This window comes from Thalassophryne amazonica, chromosome 5 (assembly GCF_902500255.1).
Source record: "Thalassophryne amazonica chromosome 5, fThaAma1.1, whole genome shotgun sequence".
Lineage (NCBI taxonomy): Eukaryota > Metazoa > Chordata > Actinopteri > Batrachoidiformes > Batrachoididae > Thalassophryne > Thalassophryne amazonica.
Window position 1 is genome coordinate 72,929,418 of NC_047107.1, and position 22,049 is coordinate 72,951,466.

Genomic DNA, 22,049 nt, shown 5'->3' on the forward strand with positions numbered 1-22,049 from the left:
GGTTGCTTTCTACACAGATTACATATAGCACACAGATAATTTGGACTATTTGTTTTGGCAAGTTTTCACGGTCTCTACTGCTGTCTACTGGCCAGTAGTGTTCATGGCAGTATTCATCCTAAGTATTGAGATATCCCATAATCCTTTGCATGACAGAGAATTGTTGCAGCCTCTTGCAGCAGCTAAAGAAATAAAAATGTACGTTTTGGTTGTATAATGTTCATTTACCAATGTCATTGTGGATTCTGTTGTTTAAACAGCAGCAACTCTCTGGCGTGAGGAAAACAAAATTGTTACGTCCCCCCAGAAGCTGAAAGATTTTGCCATGCTAATGCTCCCCTGAAGAAGTTACTCAAAATAAAGTCTGAATGGCCTAAATGACATGGTGAGATGCTGACGAGCTTTGCTCGTTCATGTCCGTGACATATGCATATTATACATGATGGAACTATACTTCTGCTAGATTGAAGTCACATAAGCTGTGGGTGGGAAGTGGTATAAAAACTGTCCATATATCAAGTGTCAATAAGCCGCAGGTATTTAATATGCTTTTCCCCAAAGTTGAATTTCATTGAGGTTGTGAGAAAAAAAAAAAAAAAACAACGAGAGACCTTTGTCTAAAATACAATCTTTAATCTTGCCATGATCTAAGGAAAAAGGTCACAACAACAGAAATTGTGCAGGATATTAAGACACTTTATTAGAGGCCAGATTATGTCTCGAAAAATTATAGTTTTTTTTTATCAACCAACCTTTTATTTGTATGCTGTTCTTGATAGTTTTTGCTCTATTATGATGGATGATTGTCCAAAGGTTTCCCTTATGATGGGTTGTTTATTATATTGCTGGACATGTATTGAACCTGTTCTTTATAACGTGCTTCCAGATTTGCAAGGAGAATGTTCATGATTGGGGTTTAACAGTTTTGATACTGTGTTAATTTGTTGAGAATTTTTAGATATACCGGTGAGTAAATGGACGGGAAAAATTTAGACTTTGGAGGAACCTTTGTTGTTTTAAAAAAAAATCAACAGATTTATATGGATGAATGGAAGAAATTATCAGCAGTTGTATTTATGATGATGTCATGTTTCACAGCAGATTGGTGTGAAGGAGATTGTTGTTTGGCTCCTCATCCATGGGATGGCGTGTTACGTGAAGCCACCATCCAGAGACTCTCGCCCTCCCACAGTGAAGATAGCACTGCATGGGTAGTGTTCAGTGATCATGGCAATGATGCTGCAGAGGAAAACGAGGAAGCTATACCTGTCTCAAAGCTCTTGAGACCACAATTGAATGACTTTCACCAGAAGCCTTTGTTTCTCAGCATTGTCACTCCGCTTGCAGCCTGCATCCCCATGGAGCTGAGTGCAGCAAGTGGAGAAAAAGTCCCCTTCACCATAAACAGATACTTGAGGGACTACCAGAGAGAAGGCATCAGATTTTTGTACCACAATTACATGCAATCCAGAGGTTGTATCCTGGGGGATGATATGGGCTTGGGGAAAACTGTTCAGGTACAAAGTACAATTGCATTTAGAAAATTAATCTTGTTGGTAGTTTCTAAAACATCTTTTGTGTCAATAGTATTTCCTCTGACTGTTTCTGTCTTATCTGTTTCTACTTCTTTTATCTTAGGTCATTGGTTTTCTAGCTGCAGTGTTGCATAAACAGGACTGTGGAAGGACATTGAGAACAACAGGCCTCAGTTCCTTCAAATGCCCTCCAAGCTGAATAAACCTGACAAAGTAGGTGTTAAATACGCTGCTAAGAGAAAAACTGCATTAATGATATAACTAGCAAGTTGCCCATGGGATCCACGGGCTCTAGATTGGGTAGTGTTTATAAAATAGGTAGCTGACATTTTTCATGGTGGTAATATATTAAGCAAAGCTTGTACAACCCCAATTCCAATGAAGTTGGGATGTTGTGTAAAATGTAAATAAAAACAAAATACAACTAGAAGCAATCAGAGAGCGCAAACCTCTGCCAAGGCCATAGGGTCACTGATGTCGCATGGAATACCCTTTGGCAAAGAGACTTATTCCACGTCGTTTCACGTATCTACCATCATGTTTCAGATTCAGTGGTTAACCCTCTGGGGTCCGAGGGCATTTTTTGGACAGTTCACTCGCCTGGCATAAATGTTTTATTATTGCTGTTAACAGATCTTCCTGCATCCCACAATCAAGTTTTATGTCTCTTTTTTCAGGACAATCTATACGTACTTGCAAAATATATATTCTATAGTTGTGTTTTATAAGTGTAATAAAGGTTTCCAGTCAGAAATAAGAAAGGAAAAAGTAAAGCGGAAATAATTTTCCACACCCATTTATTCAAAACACACAGCAAACTATAATAAACTAGTAACACATCACTCCTAAAAACAATCTTTGGTGTGTCACGTGAGGTGAATTTGCCCTATGATTGGATTTTGGAAAACCATGTGACGGTGAACCAATTCCGAATGGACAGTCACTTTGCTCACGTCATCACACAGCTTCTATGAGGAGTACAAAGATGGTGGATGGTGGCGTGAAAGTCCGCGAAGTTAACTTTTCAGCAAAAAAAAAAAAAATATTAAAAAGTTATTTATACTGTAGTAAAGCTTGGTCTCAGCTGTCGTATACGACGGCGTCGGCCCCAGAGGGTTAAACCCTTAGATCTTCAGCAAGTGTATTTATAAAGAGAAACTGCATGAACTACACAAGTTTTTTTTATTTTCTAATAAGTTTATTCAATGAGGAGAAACAAATGCTAAATTATTGTTGTGTCGTAACTTAATTTTTGTTCAGCCTTTGTGACCTGTCTTCATGAAGTTAGATGCAAAAATATTGAAATTGACCCTATCCTGCAATGATAAAGAATCCTTAAAAAAAAATACTGGATCTGGGTCGTGTTTCGGATCATTACCAAAATTTAATGACTTCTAAGTTAGGCCAAGATACATCCCTGGTAAAAATTTCATTGAAATCGTTGAGGATTTTTTGAGTAATCCTGCTAACAAACCAACCAACCAACAAACAAACGGACGCGACCGAAAACATAACCTCCTTGGCAGAAGTAATGATTTACAAATCCTCTTCAACCTATATTGAATTGAATACACCACAAAGACAAGATATTTAATGTTCAGACTGATCATCTTTGTTGTTTTTGTGCAAATATTTGCTCATTTTGTAATGGATGCCTGCAAGAAGTTTCAAAAAAGCTGGGACAGTGGTATGTTTACCATTGTGTTACATCACCTTTCCTTCTAACCACACTCAATAAGCATTTGGGAACTGAGGACACTAATTGTTGAAGCTTTGTAGGTGGAATTCTTTCCCATTCTTGCTTGATGTATGACTTCAGTTGTTCAACAGTCTGGGTCTCCATTGTCATATTTTGCGCTTCATAATGCGCCACACATTTTCAATGGGCGACAGGTCTGGACTGCAGGCAGGCCAGTCTAGTACCCGCACTCTTTTACTACGAAGCCACACTGTTGTTACACATGCAGAATGTGGCTTGGCATTGTCTTGCTGAAATAAGCAGGGACGTCCCTGAAAAAGACGTTGCTTGGATGGCAGCATGTGTTGCTCTGAAACCTGGATGTACCTTTCAGCATTGATGGTGCCATTACAGATGTGTAAGTTGCCCATGCCATGGGCACTAACACACCCCATACCATCACAGATGCTGGCTTTTGAACTTTGCGCTGGTAACAATCTAGATGGTCTTTTTCCTCTTTTGTCCAGAGGACACGACATCCATGATTTTCAAAAACAATTTGAAATGTGGTCTCATCAGACCACAGCACACCAGACCACAGCACACTTTTCCACTTTGTGTCTGTCCATTTCAAATGAGCCCGGGGCCCAGAGCCAGCAGCGGCATTTCAGGATGTTGTTGATGTATGACTTTTGCTTTGCATGGTAGAGTTTTAACTTGCAATTGTAGATGTAGCGACGAACTGTATTAACTGACAATGGTTTTCTGAAGTGTTCTTGAGCCCACGCGGTAAGATCCTTTACACAATGATGTTGGTTTTTAATGCAGTGCCACCTGAGGGATCAAAGGTCATGGGCATTCAGTGTTGGTTTTCGGCCTTGCCGCATACTTGTAGAACGTTCTCCAGATTCTCTGAATTTTCTGATTATATTTTGAACTGGAATCCCAGTCCAAAATATATTGCAATTGAATGTTGAGAAACATTGTTCTTAAACTGCTGGACTATTTTTGCTGAGCCTTTTGGGGATGCTAACACTTATTGAGTGTTGTTAGAAGGAAAGGTGATGTAACACAGTGGTAAACATACCACTGTCCCAACTTTTTTGAAACGTGCTGCAGGCATCCATTTCAAAATGAGCAAATATTTGCACAAAAACAGTAAAATTTATCAGTTTGAACATTAAATATCTTGTCTTTGTGGTGTATTCAATTCAATATAGGTTGAATAGGATTTGCAAATCATTGTATTCTGTTTTTATTTACATTTTACACAACGTCACAACTTAATTGGAATTGGGGTTGTATAATGAGTTGGAATGGTGTATGAGTTCAGAAAGTTTTTAGAACCTCAGACCTCAACCATTTTTAAGGCTCCTTCACAGATAGTGCAAAGTTTGATCAAATACGGCAAAAGAGTTCGAATTAGCGCACCATGAAACATCACGCTGACGGGCAGGCGTGCAAGATCCCAGTGCGAGGGTTCGTGGACGCAACGGTGTCTTTCGAGCAGGAACACAGTGCGAGGTGCACCACATCGTGTTCCTGATGTGGAATAAACAGAACATAAAAACCAGCTGGTACCTGTGGAACCACATCGCGCTGCTGATGTGGAATAAATATATATATAAAAAAAACCCTGATTGTCAGTCCAAAACTTTACCACTGAGCTACCGTCACTGGCCTGTAAACCGTTCTGCTGCAAGGAGGTGCTTTTAATTTTTACACACGCACAGAGACGGTGGCTGCTGCAAGCAAGTGCTTTTAATTTTTACAAATGCACAAACAGAGACATAGCGGAAGACATGTAAAGCAGTACACTTTTCACTCATGGTCACGACAACATGACATGTAACTAAACTGACTAAACTAATTGAACTACATAAACACAATAAATCAATAACACTAACAACACTGTTAAACTAACATGAACCACAATAACAACATTCAAAACCTCAAACTCCCATGATGAATTGCAGCACAATGTCCATTTTTACTGGTTAGCTAAAATTGCTAATTTCTCCAAAAATATTAGTGTTATCAACTTTCCATTTTACAGTGTTCATCCTTGACCCAAAATACATAAGCATACCAAATGGCAAATGTCAGCTCTCCCCAGTTTCTGTGTGGTCTGAGCCATTCAACAGGCATCCATGTATGCACACAAAGGCCACTTGGCTGTTATTATATAGATTTTGATGTGTTTTTGCATACAATAAGCATTTTATTCAGACAAATGTATACTGAACAATGCAACCCAGCGCAACAATGATATGAACTTTAATGACATGATAAACATGTACATCTACTATAATGTCAGACCTTGGCAGCAAAATTCAAAGTTCTGTTCTTCTGACAAGAAACATTGTTGCAAGGGCTTTATTATCCATTCAATCATTCATTCAGTTCTGCCTCTTTTTCAGATCTCAATCACGGTGGTCTCCTGCCACTGCGACTCGGGCTTTATTAATACAGTGGTCCCTCGTTTATCGCGGGAGTTACATTCTAAAAATAGCCCGTGATAGGTGAAATCCGCGAAGTAGTCAGCATTATTTTTTACAATTATTATGGATGTTTTAAGGCTGTAAAACCCCTCACTACACACATTTTCTCACTTTTCTCTCCTGTGTAAACACTAAGTTCAAACCTTAGTAGAAAAATAAGACCAGTATTATAGAATGAAACCAAAGATCAAAACCTGTTTTCAGGCCCACGCATTTGTTTGAGAAATAAAAATAGAACTTTTTCCTATAAATAATTATGATGGCTTTTAGAACTAACAAATTAAATTTTAACGATCAACCTACGAGGTTGGACACATAAGAAATTATTAATAGTGACTGATCAGTATTTCACAGTTCCTCTGATCACGCGTCTTCGTCCTGGCGATGCTCCGCAGTGTGTTTTTCCACTGAGAGACACCTCAGTGCAGGTGTCTTTTTCCGAGTGAAGAACACAGTTATGGGTAGTTGTTGGCGCTCTTTTTTTCTTCTGGGCGAGAAGATTCTTATAAACAGACACACGCAGAACACAATGCGCATGCTCTCCCTTCGCTCACTGCCTCTGGTGTTACCATTGCAGGACGGATGAGGGACCCACAAAGAATCCAAGTCATTAAAAAGAAACAAACTTCTCTCAGTGGCCACGGAGCTCTGCGGCTGTGGTTACCGAGACCATGCAGCTCTGCATCTAAACAGCGAGCGTAGTCTCTGGACCTGTTGCCAGATTTTGGCTGCAACTCAGCACAGCAGACAGTGGGGCGGTGTGAGCCCGCAGACTCGGTAAGCGCATCGGAGGCAGTGAGAGCAATTGCGGTGATGCCAACCGGTCCGCCTGATGAGGGCACAGAACACAATGCGCTGTTAAAAAAAAAGAAGAAGCATGCAAAATTGCACTAAAAAAATTCTGCAAAACTGCGAGTCCGCGAAAGGTGAACCGCAATATAGCGAGGGACCACTGTATTCGCAAAATTAGTCTCCTGCCTCTAAAAATTAATCATATTGGCAAACCAGCTTCCTGCAGACTGATTTGTTCATTAGGATTGTGATTTATCTGGGCAAAAGTGAAGTCATCGGTGCTGAAGGTAGATACTGTGGTGTAGTTGAAGTGAAGTTACACATAGTCTAGGTTTAGGAGTATGTGGTTGGTCATTTGCGCTACCTCTATCATTGTTTCCATTCCATGACCTGAAAATAGCAGACACATTTAGTGAAGACTTTGAGCAACCTGCTACCGTGATGTTCCAACAGCTGGAATATTATTCATCAAATTTCAAAAGGACAATGAGCAACCAACAACCAAGGGTAAACCTATAAATTATCCACGTTATGAAATCTTTCAGGAATAGTTTATTGGCACAAAAAGCTTAAACACTCTGGAGTTCTCAATTCATATATAAAGAATCACTATCCAAAATCAGTATCTTGTAAGCCTTACCAGATATACCTGTGGATTCTTGCTGTTGCATTTAAAGTTCTGCTTGGTGTAAAAGCACCAATAACATTATGCATGATGAAGGTGTGTAATGTCATTCAGGTGTTCCTGATTGTGGCCCCATTGTCGGTGCTTTACAACTGGAAGGATGAACTGGACACATGGGGTCACTTTCAGTGTGTGGTGGTCCACGGGTTGAGAAAATATGAGGAACTGGCTCGCATTAAGAAACAACGCTTTGAGGTCGCACTCACTACCTACGAGACACTTCGTCTTTGTCTGGATCAGTTTAACAGGTTGGCAAACAACATTGCTAAACGGACCATAGTCACTATAACCATTTGATTTAGGAAAATGTAAACCTTTTCTGACTTCACATGTGTAACTAAGTGACACCTGTGTGCCTTTTGCAGCATAGACTGGTCTACTGTGATTGTTGATGAGGCCCACAAGATAAAGAATCCTAACTCTCAGATCACGCAAGCCATGAAGGAGCTGAGATGTCATGTCAGTGCTCTTTATGTTTTGGGAATGTAAAAGTTTTTTTGTTATTGTCATGTTTGCTTGTTTAAATTTACTGGTCGAAGAGATCGGCTTTGGAAAGAAGAGCCATATTTATGTAACTTTAAACTACAAATGGATGTCAGATTATGAAATGTTAATCATCTTCCTGTTTAGCTTCATCTGTTACTAAAATGTTTTGTCAGATCCTCTGTAGGATTTTTTTTTCTGACTGTCTGTGAATTGTCAAGAGTGTAATACTACTACTGTTTATTGTTATTACTATTATTTGTATACCACTTTGAAGAGGCAAATATTCAATGTGCTGAACAAGATCCAAGAGATTACAGAAAAATCAAGCTAAACAAAAGGATAAAACACCAAGCACCAGAATCCAACATAAATACTGTAAATAAATAAAAGAATCAACATAAGCCCATCCTAAACAAAGGAACATTTAACATGATAATAAAATAAAAACATATGCAAATCAGAATTACAAGAAAGCAGAAATGTGCTTTGTTTGGATTTAAGCAATTTTGGAGAATCTGACCTATTTAATGTTAATAGGTTGTCTGATCCACAAAGCAGCAGTATGACAAATAAATGCTGACGAGTGCTTCACCTTAGGAATCTGCACCAACCCTACACCCTGACACCGCAGGCCACGTGATGGCAAATAAGGCTCCACAAGTACCATAAGATGAGGAAGGGCATGCACCTCTGTTCAGGGTTATATACAAGTATGTTAGAATCAAAACCTGAAGCAGTCCTCACATGGCAAGGGAGCTAGTGACCGGAAGCTAACACCAGAGTAATATGATTAATTTTCCTAGTACTGGTCGAACCTGTAGCAGCCGTATTCTGGAACAATTTAAGACCGCTTATCCTACCATGTTGATATGCCAAAAAATAAAATATTACACTAAGCAATTCAATACGACGCTTTGTGGGTAGCCCAGTTGCCTCACAGCAAGATGGTTGTGGGATCACTTCCCACCTGGTGCCTTTCTGTGAGGAGTTTGCTTGTGCTCCCCATGTTTGTATGGGCTCCCTGCAGGTGCTCTGGCTTCCTTCCACATCCAAAGACATGCAGGGTAGGTGAATTGGAAAATGTAAATTGACTGAGCAGGTATAGAAAATGGATGGATGGAATTCTATGAGCCACAAATGCAAAAGTCAATATGTTTGCGTCATCCTTAGACAGGATTGATTGGACCATTGCAGTGTTATCTAGAAGAAAAAATGATGTCTTGGCCTCTCTAAGTCAAAGGACAATGTGGGATCAAAGATCACACCAAGATTTTTAAGACATAAGGTTAATTGATCATACAAATGTCTGTTTATCACAGCTAATAACTATTGTTTCAGGCTTCTATGAGATAAAGTGAAAAACTGACATCCAGCAACCTTTAACTACAGCCAAAGAAGCTTTCAGCTTTGCAATATGAGCCATTTGTTGCGTTAACAAGTATGTACAGCGGTGCTCTGTCAGTATAACAATGAGAGCTAATCTCATGATTACACAATACAGGTGGAGCATAAAGTAAAAACGAGTGGGACCAAGACAGATGCAAGAGGTACCCCATGCTTCATTGTAGACAGTTCTAATGTAGTATTATGTTAAACAAACACACACATACAGTAGTGTTCAGAATAATAGTGCTATGTGACTAAAAAGATTAATCCAGGTTTTGAGTATATTTCTTATTGTTACATGGGAAACAAGGTACCAGTAGATTCTCACAAATCCAACAAGACCAAGCATTCATGATATGCACACTCTTAAGGCTATAAAATTGGGCTATTAGTAAAAAAAGTAGAAAGGGGGGTGTTCACAATAATAGTAGTGTGGCATTCAGTCAGTGAGTTCATCAATTTTGTGGAACAAACAGGTGCGAATCAGGTGTCCCCTATTTAAGGATGAAGCCAGCACCTGTTGAACATGCTTTTCTCTGTGAAAGCCTGAGGAAAATGGGACGTTCAAGACATTGTTCAGAAGAACAGCGTAGTTTGATTAAAAAGTTGATTGGAGAGGGGAAGGTGCAAAAAATTATAGGCTGTTCATCCACAATGATCTCCAATGCTCTGGACAAAAAAACCAGAGACGCGTGGAAGAAAATGGAAAACCATCAAAATGGATAGAAGAATAACCAGAATGGTAAAGGCTCACTCATTGATCAGCTCCAGGATGATCAAAGACAGTCTGGAATTACCTGTAAGTGCTGTGACAGTTAGAAGACGCCTGTGTGAACCTAATTTATTTGCAAGAATCCCCCGCAAAGTCCCTCTGTTAAATAAAAGACGTGCAGAAGAGGCTACAGTTTGCCAAAGAACACATCAACTGGCCTAAAGAGAAATGGAGGAATATTTTGTGGACTGATGAGAGTAAAATTGTTCTTTTTGGGTCCAAGGACCACAGACAGTTTGTGAGACGACCCCCAAACTCTGAATTCAAGCCACAGTTCACAGTGAAGACTGAAGTATGGTGGTGCAAGCATCATGATATGGGCATGTTTCTCCTACTATGGTGTTGGGCCTATATATCGCATACCAGGTATCATGGATCAGTTTGAATATGTCAAAACACTTGAAGAGGTCATGTTGCCTTATGATGAAGAGGACATGCCCTTGAAATGGGTGTTTCAACAAGACAATGACCCCAAGCACACTAATAAACGAGCAAAAGCATGGTCCAAACCAACAAAATTAATGCCTCGCAGATGTGAAGAAATCATGAAAAACTGGTTATACAACTAAATACTAGTTTAGTGATTCACAGGATTGCTAAAAAAGCAGTTTGAACATAATAGTTTTGAGTTTGTAGCATCAACAGCAGATGCTACTATTATTGTGAACACCCCTTTTCTACTTTTTTTTTACTAATAGCCCAATTTCATAGCCTTAAGAGTGTGCATATCATGAATGCTTGGTCTTGTTGGATTTGTGAGAATCTACTGAATCTACTGGTACCTTGTTTCCCATGTAACAATAAGAAATATACTCAAAACCTGGATTAATCTTTAGTCACATAGCACTACTATTATTCTGGACACTACTGTACACACATCCATCGACCTGTAAGCATGATCTAAACTGCAAAAGAACCCAGTCAGAGACACCAAAAGAATTTTCAAGTCTCTTCAACAGTATAGATGAACTCACAGCATCATATGCCACACGAAGATTCAACAAGCATAGTCCCAGTGTGAATTTCAGTTGAGCACAGTTTCTGTGGAGTGGTGTCCTAAATGCTTTGTCTTTGCATAGGTACTCTATTTTTCATTCTGTTGTTTCACCTTCTTTTTGTCAGATCAGAATTGGCCTCACTGGTACCATTTTGCAGAACAATCTTGAGGAGCTGTGGTGTGTCATGGACTGGTAGGTTCAGAAATTTTTCTGTTTTAAGGCGCTTTTGAAATTAGTTTTTCTTTGCATACTTGTAAGCACACGTGAGACATGTATTCCTTGTTGTGAAAGTGATGTTTTGATGTTTTTTGCTATTCATTTTAATGACTTCCTTTGAAATATAATTTTTCTTGTTCTGCTCAGGGCCATACCTGGTTGTCTTGGCAGTTTGGGATGTTTTAAAAATAAGTTTGCAGACCCAATTGAAAAGGGCCAAAGACACACTGCAACCAAACGTGCCCTAGCTACTGGAAGGAAGACTGTCAAAGCTCTGGCGAAGATGATTTCCCCCTGGTTTCTCAGAAGAACTAAAGCGCTCATCAAGGAGCAGCTGCCTAAGAAAAATGATAGGGTAGGATGGATTGAGGGGCCACAGACTATTTCCTTTGTGTATCAGTTGATCATCTCACAGCTCAGCAGTCACTTCACCTAACTCTATAGAAATCTTTCAAGTCTGATGTCATTTCTTGAAGGGACGTAGTGTTGTCTTTCTCCTAGGTGGTGTATTGCACTCTGACAGACTTTCAGAGCACAGTTTATCAGACAGTGCTGGACACCCAAGATGTGACATTACTGCTAAGATCTTCTGAGAAATGTCATTGTCAAAGTGGACGCACTCGCAGGAGCTGCTGCTATAAAGTCAGTTCATCCCTCAATTCCTATTGTGTGCTTTAGTATGCTGTGCAATATATCGGGCCAAACAAGGCAGTGAAGGTTAAAGTGTCTCTTGCAAATTTTGAAAAATGAAAATTAATCCAATTTTACCACACCAATTTCCACCTTTCTTTTAGTGGGATATAACCATACAGAGTTTGTTTGTTCTTGTCAAAGCATTGAAAAATGACATGCAAAAAAACAAACTTGCATCATCTCTCACAAATATTTCCACAAACATTCACCAGATTGGAGTAGACACTTTTAACTCCTACAGACCTACACCATTTCACCTCTAATGATTGGTGATTGCCAGCAAACTTGTAATAATACACCAATGTCTTCTTTCTGCAGACAAACTCTGATGGTGTACAAATAAAGGCACTGTATTTTAGTTACTTGGCTATACTCAGGAAGGTTGCCAATCATGTCGCACTGCTGCAGTCCACTGCTGGTACCAGCAAGAAACAGGTAGGAACTAATTTAGTTACTCACTCACCCATGCAGCCAAAAGCCTGAAGTTATTTGGGATAGACATAACAGCAAGTTGTGTGCAGTAGGTAATCGTCTCCATTGCAGTGAAGATGCAACAGGTATAGAGTTATCTCATTTAGGATTTAAAAAAAAATTTAAATGTCATAAATCACAAAGTATTCTCACATTAACTAAAAGGCTGTCACCAGTTACCACATTCTGTCACTGTCTGCTTGGGCCTTACATCAGTGCGCCTTGCCACAGCTTCGTACAGAAACACACTGCATTACGAAACAAGCATGCTAAAAACATCTGCGATGCGATTGTGAGAATGTGAGATGTGATCTTTATTATCTGGACACCTAGTTCCTTTATCTCTGTTTTGCATGTTTGAAGTTCTTTGTTGTACATTGTTTGAAGTCCTGTGCCACAAAATTGGCTGAAAGGGCAGTGTCTGACCCTGAAACAAGGTTCTTTAACAGGGAACGCAGAGGAAGCCTATGTTTCTTTGCAGTTAAGTCAGACAAACGACTATGATGTGGTCCGACAGGCAGTGCTAAAAGTGTATGAGTTGGTTCCAGAAGCACAGAGACAGATCAGAGAGAGTACAACCTGGAGAGACCAGCATTTGACAAATGGCTGGGAGCCAGTAATGTAAATGACTTTAAGAGACTGCGAGAGCTAATGGTGCTGTTCCTTTATACCAGATGTTTGTAAGAATTAACCTCTTTGTTGGATGTGCTCCTGTGGGAGTAGTGCTTGAGTTACCAGTTATGGGTGTTACATTTGTCTTGGGCAAGGATCTGGCTCATGATCAAATAATGGTGACTCCTCTTTTGTCTCCAATGCCTTGCAATGTTAAAGAGACCAAGGTGTTAGAGGAACAATATTCAACTGCTTTTCCAGTTTATGTAGTTTCTCGTGCACACACAAACGTGCTTACAGATGATACTTTGAACATTGAGTGTGATGCCATCACCCCATGTTTCGGACTCAGTTGATTTGGCCGCTGCAGTTTTCACTAAATGGTGTGGCTTAAACCAGATATTCAGTATTTTTTTAATTTATTTTCATTTATATAGCACCAAATCACAACAGAGTTGCCTCAAAGCACTTCACACAGGTAAGGTCTAACCTTACCAACCCCCAGAGCAACAGTGGTAAGGAAAAACTCCCTCTGAGGAAGAAACCTCAAGCAGACCAGACTCAAATGGGTGACCCTCTGCTTGGGCCATGCTACAAACATAAATTACAGAACAATTCACAGAACAATTCACGGACGAATATACAAGAAATGCTATTGGCGCACAGGACAGGAGGATCGACAACACGAATACAGCTCCCATCTCTGGATGGAGCTGCACCATAAACAGAGAGAAAAAACAGAATTAGGCATCAGAAAGACAAAAAATACTGTATAATTTGCCAGCATTAAACAAGATAAACAGAGAAGTACTAAGGTGATCGCCGGCCACTAGCCCTAAACTTCACTAAAAGACCCAGAATTTAGGTAAAGTTGAGGCCGCAGCCCGCTCCAATTACTAATAAATGAATTAAAAGAGTAAAAAGCGTAAAACAAAACTGTACCAGTATGCTAGCCATATGAAAGGGAAAATAAGTGCGTCTTAACTCTGGACTTGAAAATCTCCACAGAATCTGACTGTTTTATTGACGCAGGGAGATCATTCCATAGAACAGGAGCATGATAAGAGAAAGCTCTGTGACCCACAGACTTCTTAAACCAGATATCTGTGTTAAATCCAGATATAATAATGATTTGGTTTTATAGAGCACTTTTCAAGACACCCAAAGCATTTTACAAGTTGCATTATTCATTTACTCGCACATTCACACACACTGGTGGTGGTAAGCTACCGGTGTAGCCACAGCTGCCCTGGGGCAAACTGATGGAAGCATGGTTGCCACCTCATTCATACACAGGCAAGGTGGGTTAAGTGTCTTGCCCAAGGACACAATGGCAACATGCACATTTTTAACTGGTTTGGAGCTGGATTCGAACGGCCGACCCTAGAACAGAAGCAGCACCCACGTTGCAACTTCTAGGGAGACAGCTTCAATGAGTGAAAAAAGGAAAATATGGCAGAATTCTGTCATACTTGTGTGAAGAGAGAGAGAGAGAGCGTGAGAGTGGTTTTTGGTCACTTCACTGTGAGGAGATGGCAAGAAATACGAAAAACTTAGAAGAGAATCACTTGTGGACTGTATGGGGTTTCCACCTTTTAACAAAAACCTGAATTGACTGTCAAGTGTGGGCTGGGCCCAAGGTGGAAGCTGCTGCGGAGGACGCCGGGCAACAAACGCCATGAGTTGGCGACACACACACATACACACACCTTTCCCCCACCAACAGATACATGAGACACACATCATGTAGGTAAAGTATAGGTCACTCCCACATCTGTTCCCGTATGTAGGGAGAAAGCTCAGGTTGAAGGCAGGCTAGGTTTGCCTAGATATTGTGTTTTCTTACAGCTGCTGGAGTTTGAGTTCTTAGCAACACATCATCTTTCTCTACTTCACACAAATTGGAATTATTGTATGATTTTATAAAACACATATTCTATAAACAGCAGCCTTTGTTGACATGTGAATGTGTCATCCATGCAGGTTTGTGACATCAAGTGCAAACTGCAACATGTGTGCACGTTCCTCTATGACTGCACATAGCATGTTACATGTCAGTTTGTAAGATACACACTGCAGTACAGCATGTGTTTCTTTATTAATGTGAGTGAAGGGATATTCCTGTCTGGCACAGAGAGACACAGACGGTGTGTGGCAGCTGCTGACAGAATGTAGTTAACGTGCAATAAGGTTTCCCCAACAGTTCCACCACTCTGCAATAACCCTGCACCTTTTACGATTTCACCGTGATGTAGACGCCTGCGTCCCACAACTTGTGGTTATTTGCATTATGTTTATCCCACATAAACACAGGCGCTTTGCTGCACATGTGAGAGGGACTTAAGACATGATCCTCCAGATTAATTTGACATGACAGCTTCCAGTCATTGATTACATTTTTGTTTTGTTTTCTTCTTCCCAGGAAAAGTTTGTGAATGCCATATGTGAGAATGTTTTCCAAAAGTTTCCAGATTTTGTACAGAGATGCAAGGAAGAAGCATTTGAGGCTCTGTCAGACCCGATGTACAGTGGTAAAATGAAGGTACGCAGAAAGACAAAGTTTTAAGTCAGTTGCTTCTACAGGCTGTTTGACTTTGGGTTAACAAGGCTGTCTTACATTTTAGGTTTTGCAAAAGCTGCTCAAATTTTATATGCAAAAGAGAGATAAAGTGCTGCTCTTTTCTCTTTCAACTAAGGTAAGATTTGTGTCTTGTCTGTATATGTAGAAACCAGAATACATATGCACCTGAGTGATTTGAGGAGATGTGTTCTGTGTGAGGTGGTTGAGCAATCATCTGAGTTGTGTCCTGTAAGAAAATCCTCCAGCACTTACAGTGATATCATCTGCCAAGGATTTTAGATGGTGTCACGGTTGGAGTGTGCTCGCTGCTTTTAGAATGTTAGACCCCTTAACATATTTCAGACTCACAACAGGCCTCAACATAGCGCTCTTAACTCCATCACTATTGGAACAGATGTCTTGTTTGTAGAAAAAAAATTACAGTAGCAGGGAGGATTGTTTTTTCATAACATGGATTAATATGCAGTCCCCAGAGTGCAGATTCCAGTGGCTGCTGTCACTTGAGACATTATGATAACATTTCAAGCTTCTGGCTGCTCCGAGGTCATCTCTTCAGAGCTCAGATTTTATGTTTTGTGGAGTTAACGACTTAATGTTAGCCTTACAGTAAGCATGTACTTTTTAATTAGATGTGTTTGCATTGTATTTGTATTTCATTTCTCTCTTGAACATTTAAATATGAATGTCATCATATGCTAGATTTAGAGGGTGCTGCAATCTTACTCTGTTAAAATACTGTGATGATTTGGTATGCTTTGAAATTTTTAGCTTTTGGATGTGCTGGAGAGCTACTGTATGGCAGAGGGCCTGGACTACAGCAGACTGGATGGAACCACCAAAGCCAAAGAGAGAGTCCAGATTGTCAAAGAATTCAACAGTTCTTCTCACGTCAACCTTTGCCTGGTTTCCACTATGTTAGTTCCTTGCTGCTCTTTAAGTGTGGAAACATGCTGCTACAGTTACCTGTTGCAAGATTTTTTTTTTTTTTGAAGTAATTGTTTATGTTAAGCCTATTCTTCTGAAAACAGTTTTGTTCTTATTGTCAGGGCGGGTGGCCTTGGCCTTAATTTTGTTGGGGCAAATGTAGTCGTGCTGTTTGACCCCACCTGGAACCCTGCCAATGATCTCCAAGCTGTTGACAGGTAGGTAGACCATGTAATGGGTTTAAAAAATTTTAGAGAATTTTAGAGAGTTGTAGCTTCGATCAAATTGTTTTTCGATGGCAAATTGTTTTTCGATGATCACTAGTGCTATTATAGTGTGTGTGTGTGTGTGTGTGTGTGTGTGTGTGTGTGTGTGTGTGTGTGTGTGTGTGTGTGTGTGTGTGTGTGTGTGTGTGTGTGTGTGTGTGTGTGTGTGTGTGTGTGTGTGTGTGTGTGCATGCGCACGTTGATGTGATTTCTCAGGGCATATCGTATTGGCCAGTGCAGAGATGTGACCGTTCTCAGGCTTATCTCATTGGGGACTGTTGAGGAGATCATCTACCTAAGACAAGTTTACAAACAGGTAGTATATAATAGCAACAATAGACTCTTAAACACAATTTGGTATATGTTTGGGTGCAGAGTAGGTGTTTCTTGCCCTGCTCCTGTTTTCATGTCTACCTGCTTGCTTCGTTATTGGGGGAGCTGGAGCTATATATAAAACATTACACGTCGCTGTTGAGTTTGTGATACCATGAACTGTGCCATATTAAATTCCCACTTCTCTGTTTTTCTAATATGGAGTTCTGTATATACTGTATGTTGTGTACATACTGTGGGTAAAGCTGATATTAGTGATATGAATTTCCACTGACAAGGGGCAGGATTGCTTTCTAATTACTGATAGACACTTTCATGGTCTGTGAGCTTTTGCCCTTCTGGTTCACGGGAGGTTTCTGTCCGCCCTGAGCTCGACTTAGGTCACCTGCGTTACTGTTTCATAGGTGTCCCGCCCCAGTCAAACTCCCCACCTGCCACTGTCCACCTGCTAACAGTAATTATTAACAGTAATTAACAGTTGCCACTGGCGGCAGGAACTGTGAGACTATTCGGGACTGAGGGAACGATGAATGTAGCAATGTGCAGACATCCTGACCTCAATCCGGTTGAACATCTCTGCCATAGATCTGGAAATGACCGATGATGAAAGTGCACTGACGCTTCCCATCCAACCTGATGAAGTTTGAGAGGTGCTGCAAAGAGGAATGGGCAAAATTGCCCAATAGTAGGTGCGCCAAGCTTGTGGCGTCATATTCAAGAAGACTTGAGGCAGTAATTGCTCCCAAAGGTGGACAGGATTGTCTCGAGGCACAAATCTGGGGAAGGGTACAGAAACATTTCTGCTACTTTGAAGGTCCCAATGAGCACAGTGGCCTCCATCATCTGTAAATGGGAGAAGTTTGGATCCACCAGAACTCTTCCTAGAGCTGGCAGCCTGTCTAAACTGAGCGATCAGAGAAAAGGGTCATAATCAGGGAGGTGGACTGATGGCCACTCTGTTAGAGCTCCAGCATTCCTCTGTGGAGAGAGTAGAACCTTTGAGAAGGACAAACATCTCTGCAGCAATCCACCAATCAGGCCTGTATAGTAGAGTGGCCATACGGAAGCCACGCCTTTATAAATGGCATATGCATTGTAAATTTTGTTGAGTAAATTATACTCCGCTGGGATAACATTTGCTCCCAGTCTAAATGCAGTAAAATACACTATTATAGAGTGAAATCAGCTCTACCATCAAGTGTTTCTACTCCAATAAGAATTGATTTTACACTGTGATAGAGTTGATTTAGCACTGTGATAGAGTATATTTAACTCTATTTGGACTAGGACTAAATGTTCTCCCAGCAGAGTAAATTATACTCTGCAATATTTACTGTGTGGCAGCCTGGCTGGAGTTTTCCAAAAAGCATCTCTCAGACTATGAGAAACAAAATTATCTGGTCTGATGAGACAAAAATTGAACTCTTTGGAAAGCAGGCACCATCCCTACAGTGAAGCATGGTGGTGGCAGCATCATGCTGTGGGGATGTTTTTCAGTAGCAGGAACACTGAGACTAGTCAGGATTGGGGGAAAGATGAATGCAGCAATGTACAGAGACATCCTGGATGAAAACCTGCTCCAGTGCGCGCTTGACTTCAGACTGGGGCGACGGTTCATCTTTCAACAGGACAATGACATTAAGCACACAGCCAAGATATCAAAGGAGTGGCTTCAGGACAACTCTGTGAATGTCCTTGAGTGGCCCAGCCAGAGCCCAGACCTGAATCTGATTGAACAACTTCGGAGAGATCTGATGATGACTGTGCACCGACGCTCCCCATCCAACCTGATGGAGCTTGAGAGGTGCTGCAAAATGCCCAAAGATAGGTGCACCAAGCTTGTGGCATCATATTCAAGAAGTCTTGAGGCTGTAACTGCTGCCAAAGGTGCATCAACAAAGTTCTCTGCAAAGGGTGTGAATACTTACGTACGCGTTATTTCTTAGTTTTGTTTTTTGTTGTTTTTTTTTAATAAATTTGCACAAATTTTGAGGGAAAAAAAACTCTTTTCATGTTGTCATTATGGGGAGTTGTGATTAAAATTTGGAGGAAAAAAATTACTCCATTTTGGAATAAGGCTGTAACATAAAATGTGGAAAAAGTAAAGCGCTGTGAATACTTTCCAAATGCACTGTGACGCTTCACACAAAGATAATTTAGCTGTTGACTCTGCTCTCACTCTGTGCAAGCTTCTTTAAAACTAATATACCTTGTTTGTTTTTGTCAGCAATTGCAGAGCTCAGTGGTGGGCAAGGAGAGCTCTCGGCGATACTTTGAGGCCGTGCAAGGTGATGGAGGCCATCAGGGGGAGCTGTTTGGGATTAAGAACCTGTTCAGGCTTCAGACTCAAGGGACATGCCTTACACAAAAAATAATAGAGGTACCAAAGATGTTATGGTTTTAGTGATTTATAGATATGATCGTATTGTATCATAGAGATGTTATGGTTTTAGTGATTTATAGATAGTTTACTCTGTTATGACTAAATCAGTCAGACCAAAAGTTACTTCACACCTTGGTGCAACTTTTTGCTGCCATACTGTGTAGATTTTTCAATACCTCAGTTTATTTCTCTTCACAGAATAATGTCCTTGTCATGCTACTATGTCTTACCCATATCCACGAGCTCCTGAATGTGATAGGTTTATTTATGGTTTGATTGTAATGCAAGAGCCACATTCCACTACTCTGAAATTTTTTCTTTGTATACTATCAGCAACATAAAATGTATCCGTCTTGTACTTGATTGTGAAGCTGTTGAATTTTCAATCACGCACAGAAATATTTTTATAATGATGATTGTGTTTTTCACTTTGATGCTTCCAATTAGCGAGAAGGACAAGTGGAGGCTGGTGTCATGACGACCATCACACACACTGGTAAGGAGAAGGAAGAGGAGGCAAAGACGAAGAACGGTGGTGTGAGTAACGGTGCATTTCTTGTGGATCCAATACTTGGGGTACTCTTGTTTTCCATGCTTTGCCTTTGGTACTCACCCCCCCTCCCCCCAATTCCCATGTGAATGATGGGATATCAAACACAGGGATGTTTCTATCCATCTTTTTTTTTTTCAGAAATTTATGTTGCTATTGTGGCAGAAAAACTAACAAATAAATAAATAACCCAGATATGTTTCAGTATGTGCCAACACACATATTTTTGTCAGAATATGGCTGAATCAACTGCTTCCATGTTATACTGTCATCCTTATCAAACCTAGATGTTTTAGAAGTAGTAGTAGTAGTAGTAGTAGTACATTTGGCAGTATTTTTGGAAAACATCTGTAAGTGTCTCCATTATGCTGTGCCACAAGAGTTATGCTCCATGGATGTTTTGAGGGGTTTCTAATTTCCAATGAATTTTTTTTCTTCCCTTTGTCCATTAATCTCTGTGATGTTGTCTTAAACAGCTGTATAAAATTACCTTGTGTCCCAGTGGAAGGACCAGACCACACTGAAGTCTATCATTTGCTTTGCAGCTGTGATGCTCCTTGTCATTCTGTTCCCAGCCAAAGCTACACTGAGACTATTCTGATTCTTACTGAAATAAACAGTACTTTACGATGCCTGCCGATATGCACAGAATCACTTGAATCACGACATGTATACAAGCACTGCAAGAATAGGGCGGAGTAAACGAAATTCACCAAAGTTTTTGTGATTATGACAATGGTTAGTGGTTGATTCTGTGAAGTCCCAGTAACTGTAGTAAACGTTCTGAGTGTGTTATTTTCATGATATTACATCAAGATGGAGAGCATGTGTCAAGCTGATGTTTATTGTGATTTATTACAAACATCTGTCTGCTAATATACAATGAATTCTCAGATGGGTTGTCCATCTGAATTATGACAAGAACAAAGTAGCCTTTTGGCTCTGTGTCTGAGCCTAATATTTTCCCTGTAGTATGTACTGTATATATTAAGGGTTTTCTCACTAGTATTTTCTGTGTTCTACTTCTCGTATTGTTTTTCTGTTGTTTTCATGTCTTCTGTTGTTGTTTCTGCTGTCCTATAAAAGGAACCTGGAGGGGCTTTACATACCAATGTGCCAGCATCAGCTACTGAGTACAAAGATACCTCAAAGATCCCCATAGGAGTGCTCGACTTCAGCAGTGGGAGTGAAGTGGATGAATCAGAGCAGGCAATGAGGAGGAAGACTTTAGACCCCAATGCCGCTGACAGCACTGCGGGTGGAAACATTGCTTCTGATCCAGGCCGACTGAGTCTCCTCCAGCATGGTTTCTCCAGACTCCTCCAAAGGGTTAGAGGGAAGCCAGAGCTAGTAGAGGGTGATAGTAGTTGGGATGAGATGGACTCTTTGGAAGACAACACATCTGAAGAAGATAAAAATGGTCCAGGAAAAATGAGGTGGAAGGTTACTACAGCCTTTGACACGTGTAAGAACTCCAGTAGAGGGGCCGGTACCGTCTGTGTCCAAAAATCCAGAACAAACACCTGGGATATCTCTTCTGGTTCAGACAGAAAAGATAAGGGGAGCCGAGAGATGATTTCTGTGGTAGAAAAGAGAGATGATGGTGTAAAAGTACAGGCAAAGAAAACAGATGAGGAAAGTAATGGAAACAACTCAGTAGAGAAAAAGGAACCTAACAATTCTAAAACCGTTTCAAAAGTGCAACACTATAAAGGATATTCAGATGAATCAGAGGACTTTGGTATAGCTGCATTGACTTTGCCCAAGAAAGATGCTTTCAACTCATGTAATAGGGGAGTAGGTAGAGGAAAGGTAGACCCTATCAGGAAGAGGCACAGTGTAAGGGACAAGGCCAGGTATAAATATAGAGAAGAAATTGAAACATTCACTTCTTCAGATGATGAAAGTACACCTGCTAAGAGAGAGAGGTCTCGCAGGTGCCATATCACAACTCCACAGACAGAAAGATGCAAAGAGGAGTTGCCAAGAGATTATCAACAATCTACAGCAGTAAACAGAAGAAGTGAGAGACAGCCAGAGATGACTAAAGTGGTTTCATTTACAGGTCTGAAAGGTCAGACCTCCCCAACATCCCAAGCCAAGGGTGTAACCATCGACAGTGTGCTAGGTCAGATTGTAAGCCTGTCACTCCCATATATGTCAACAGGTTTTAAAGAAATTACTCAG

General features: G+C 40.5%; 1 protein-coding gene across 1 annotated transcript in view; it reads left to right on the forward strand.

The window, feature by feature from the left end:
• The window catches only part of ercc6l2 (excision repair cross-complementation group 6-like 2), a 41,856-nt gene that overhangs the window by 15,581 nt on the left and 4,226 nt on the right, over positions 1 to 22,049 (forward strand). The window contains 17 exon segments of the mRNA XM_034170534.1: positions 1,099 to 1,517; positions 1,639 to 1,666; positions 1,669 to 1,748; positions 7,246 to 7,439; positions 7,557 to 7,650; positions 10,958 to 11,025; positions 11,197 to 11,404; positions 11,551 to 11,691; positions 12,061 to 12,177; positions 15,248 to 15,367; positions 15,450 to 15,521; positions 16,175 to 16,320; positions 16,453 to 16,548; positions 16,813 to 16,912; positions 19,157 to 19,309; positions 19,760 to 19,849; positions 20,949 to 21,990. Coding sequence (XP_034026425.1) covers positions 1,099 to 1,517; positions 1,639 to 1,666; positions 1,669 to 1,748; positions 7,246 to 7,439; positions 7,557 to 7,650; positions 10,958 to 11,025; positions 11,197 to 11,404; positions 11,551 to 11,691; positions 12,061 to 12,177; positions 15,248 to 15,367; positions 15,450 to 15,521; positions 16,175 to 16,320; positions 16,453 to 16,548; positions 16,813 to 16,912; positions 19,157 to 19,309; positions 19,760 to 19,849; positions 20,949 to 21,990 — 3,168 coding nt within the window.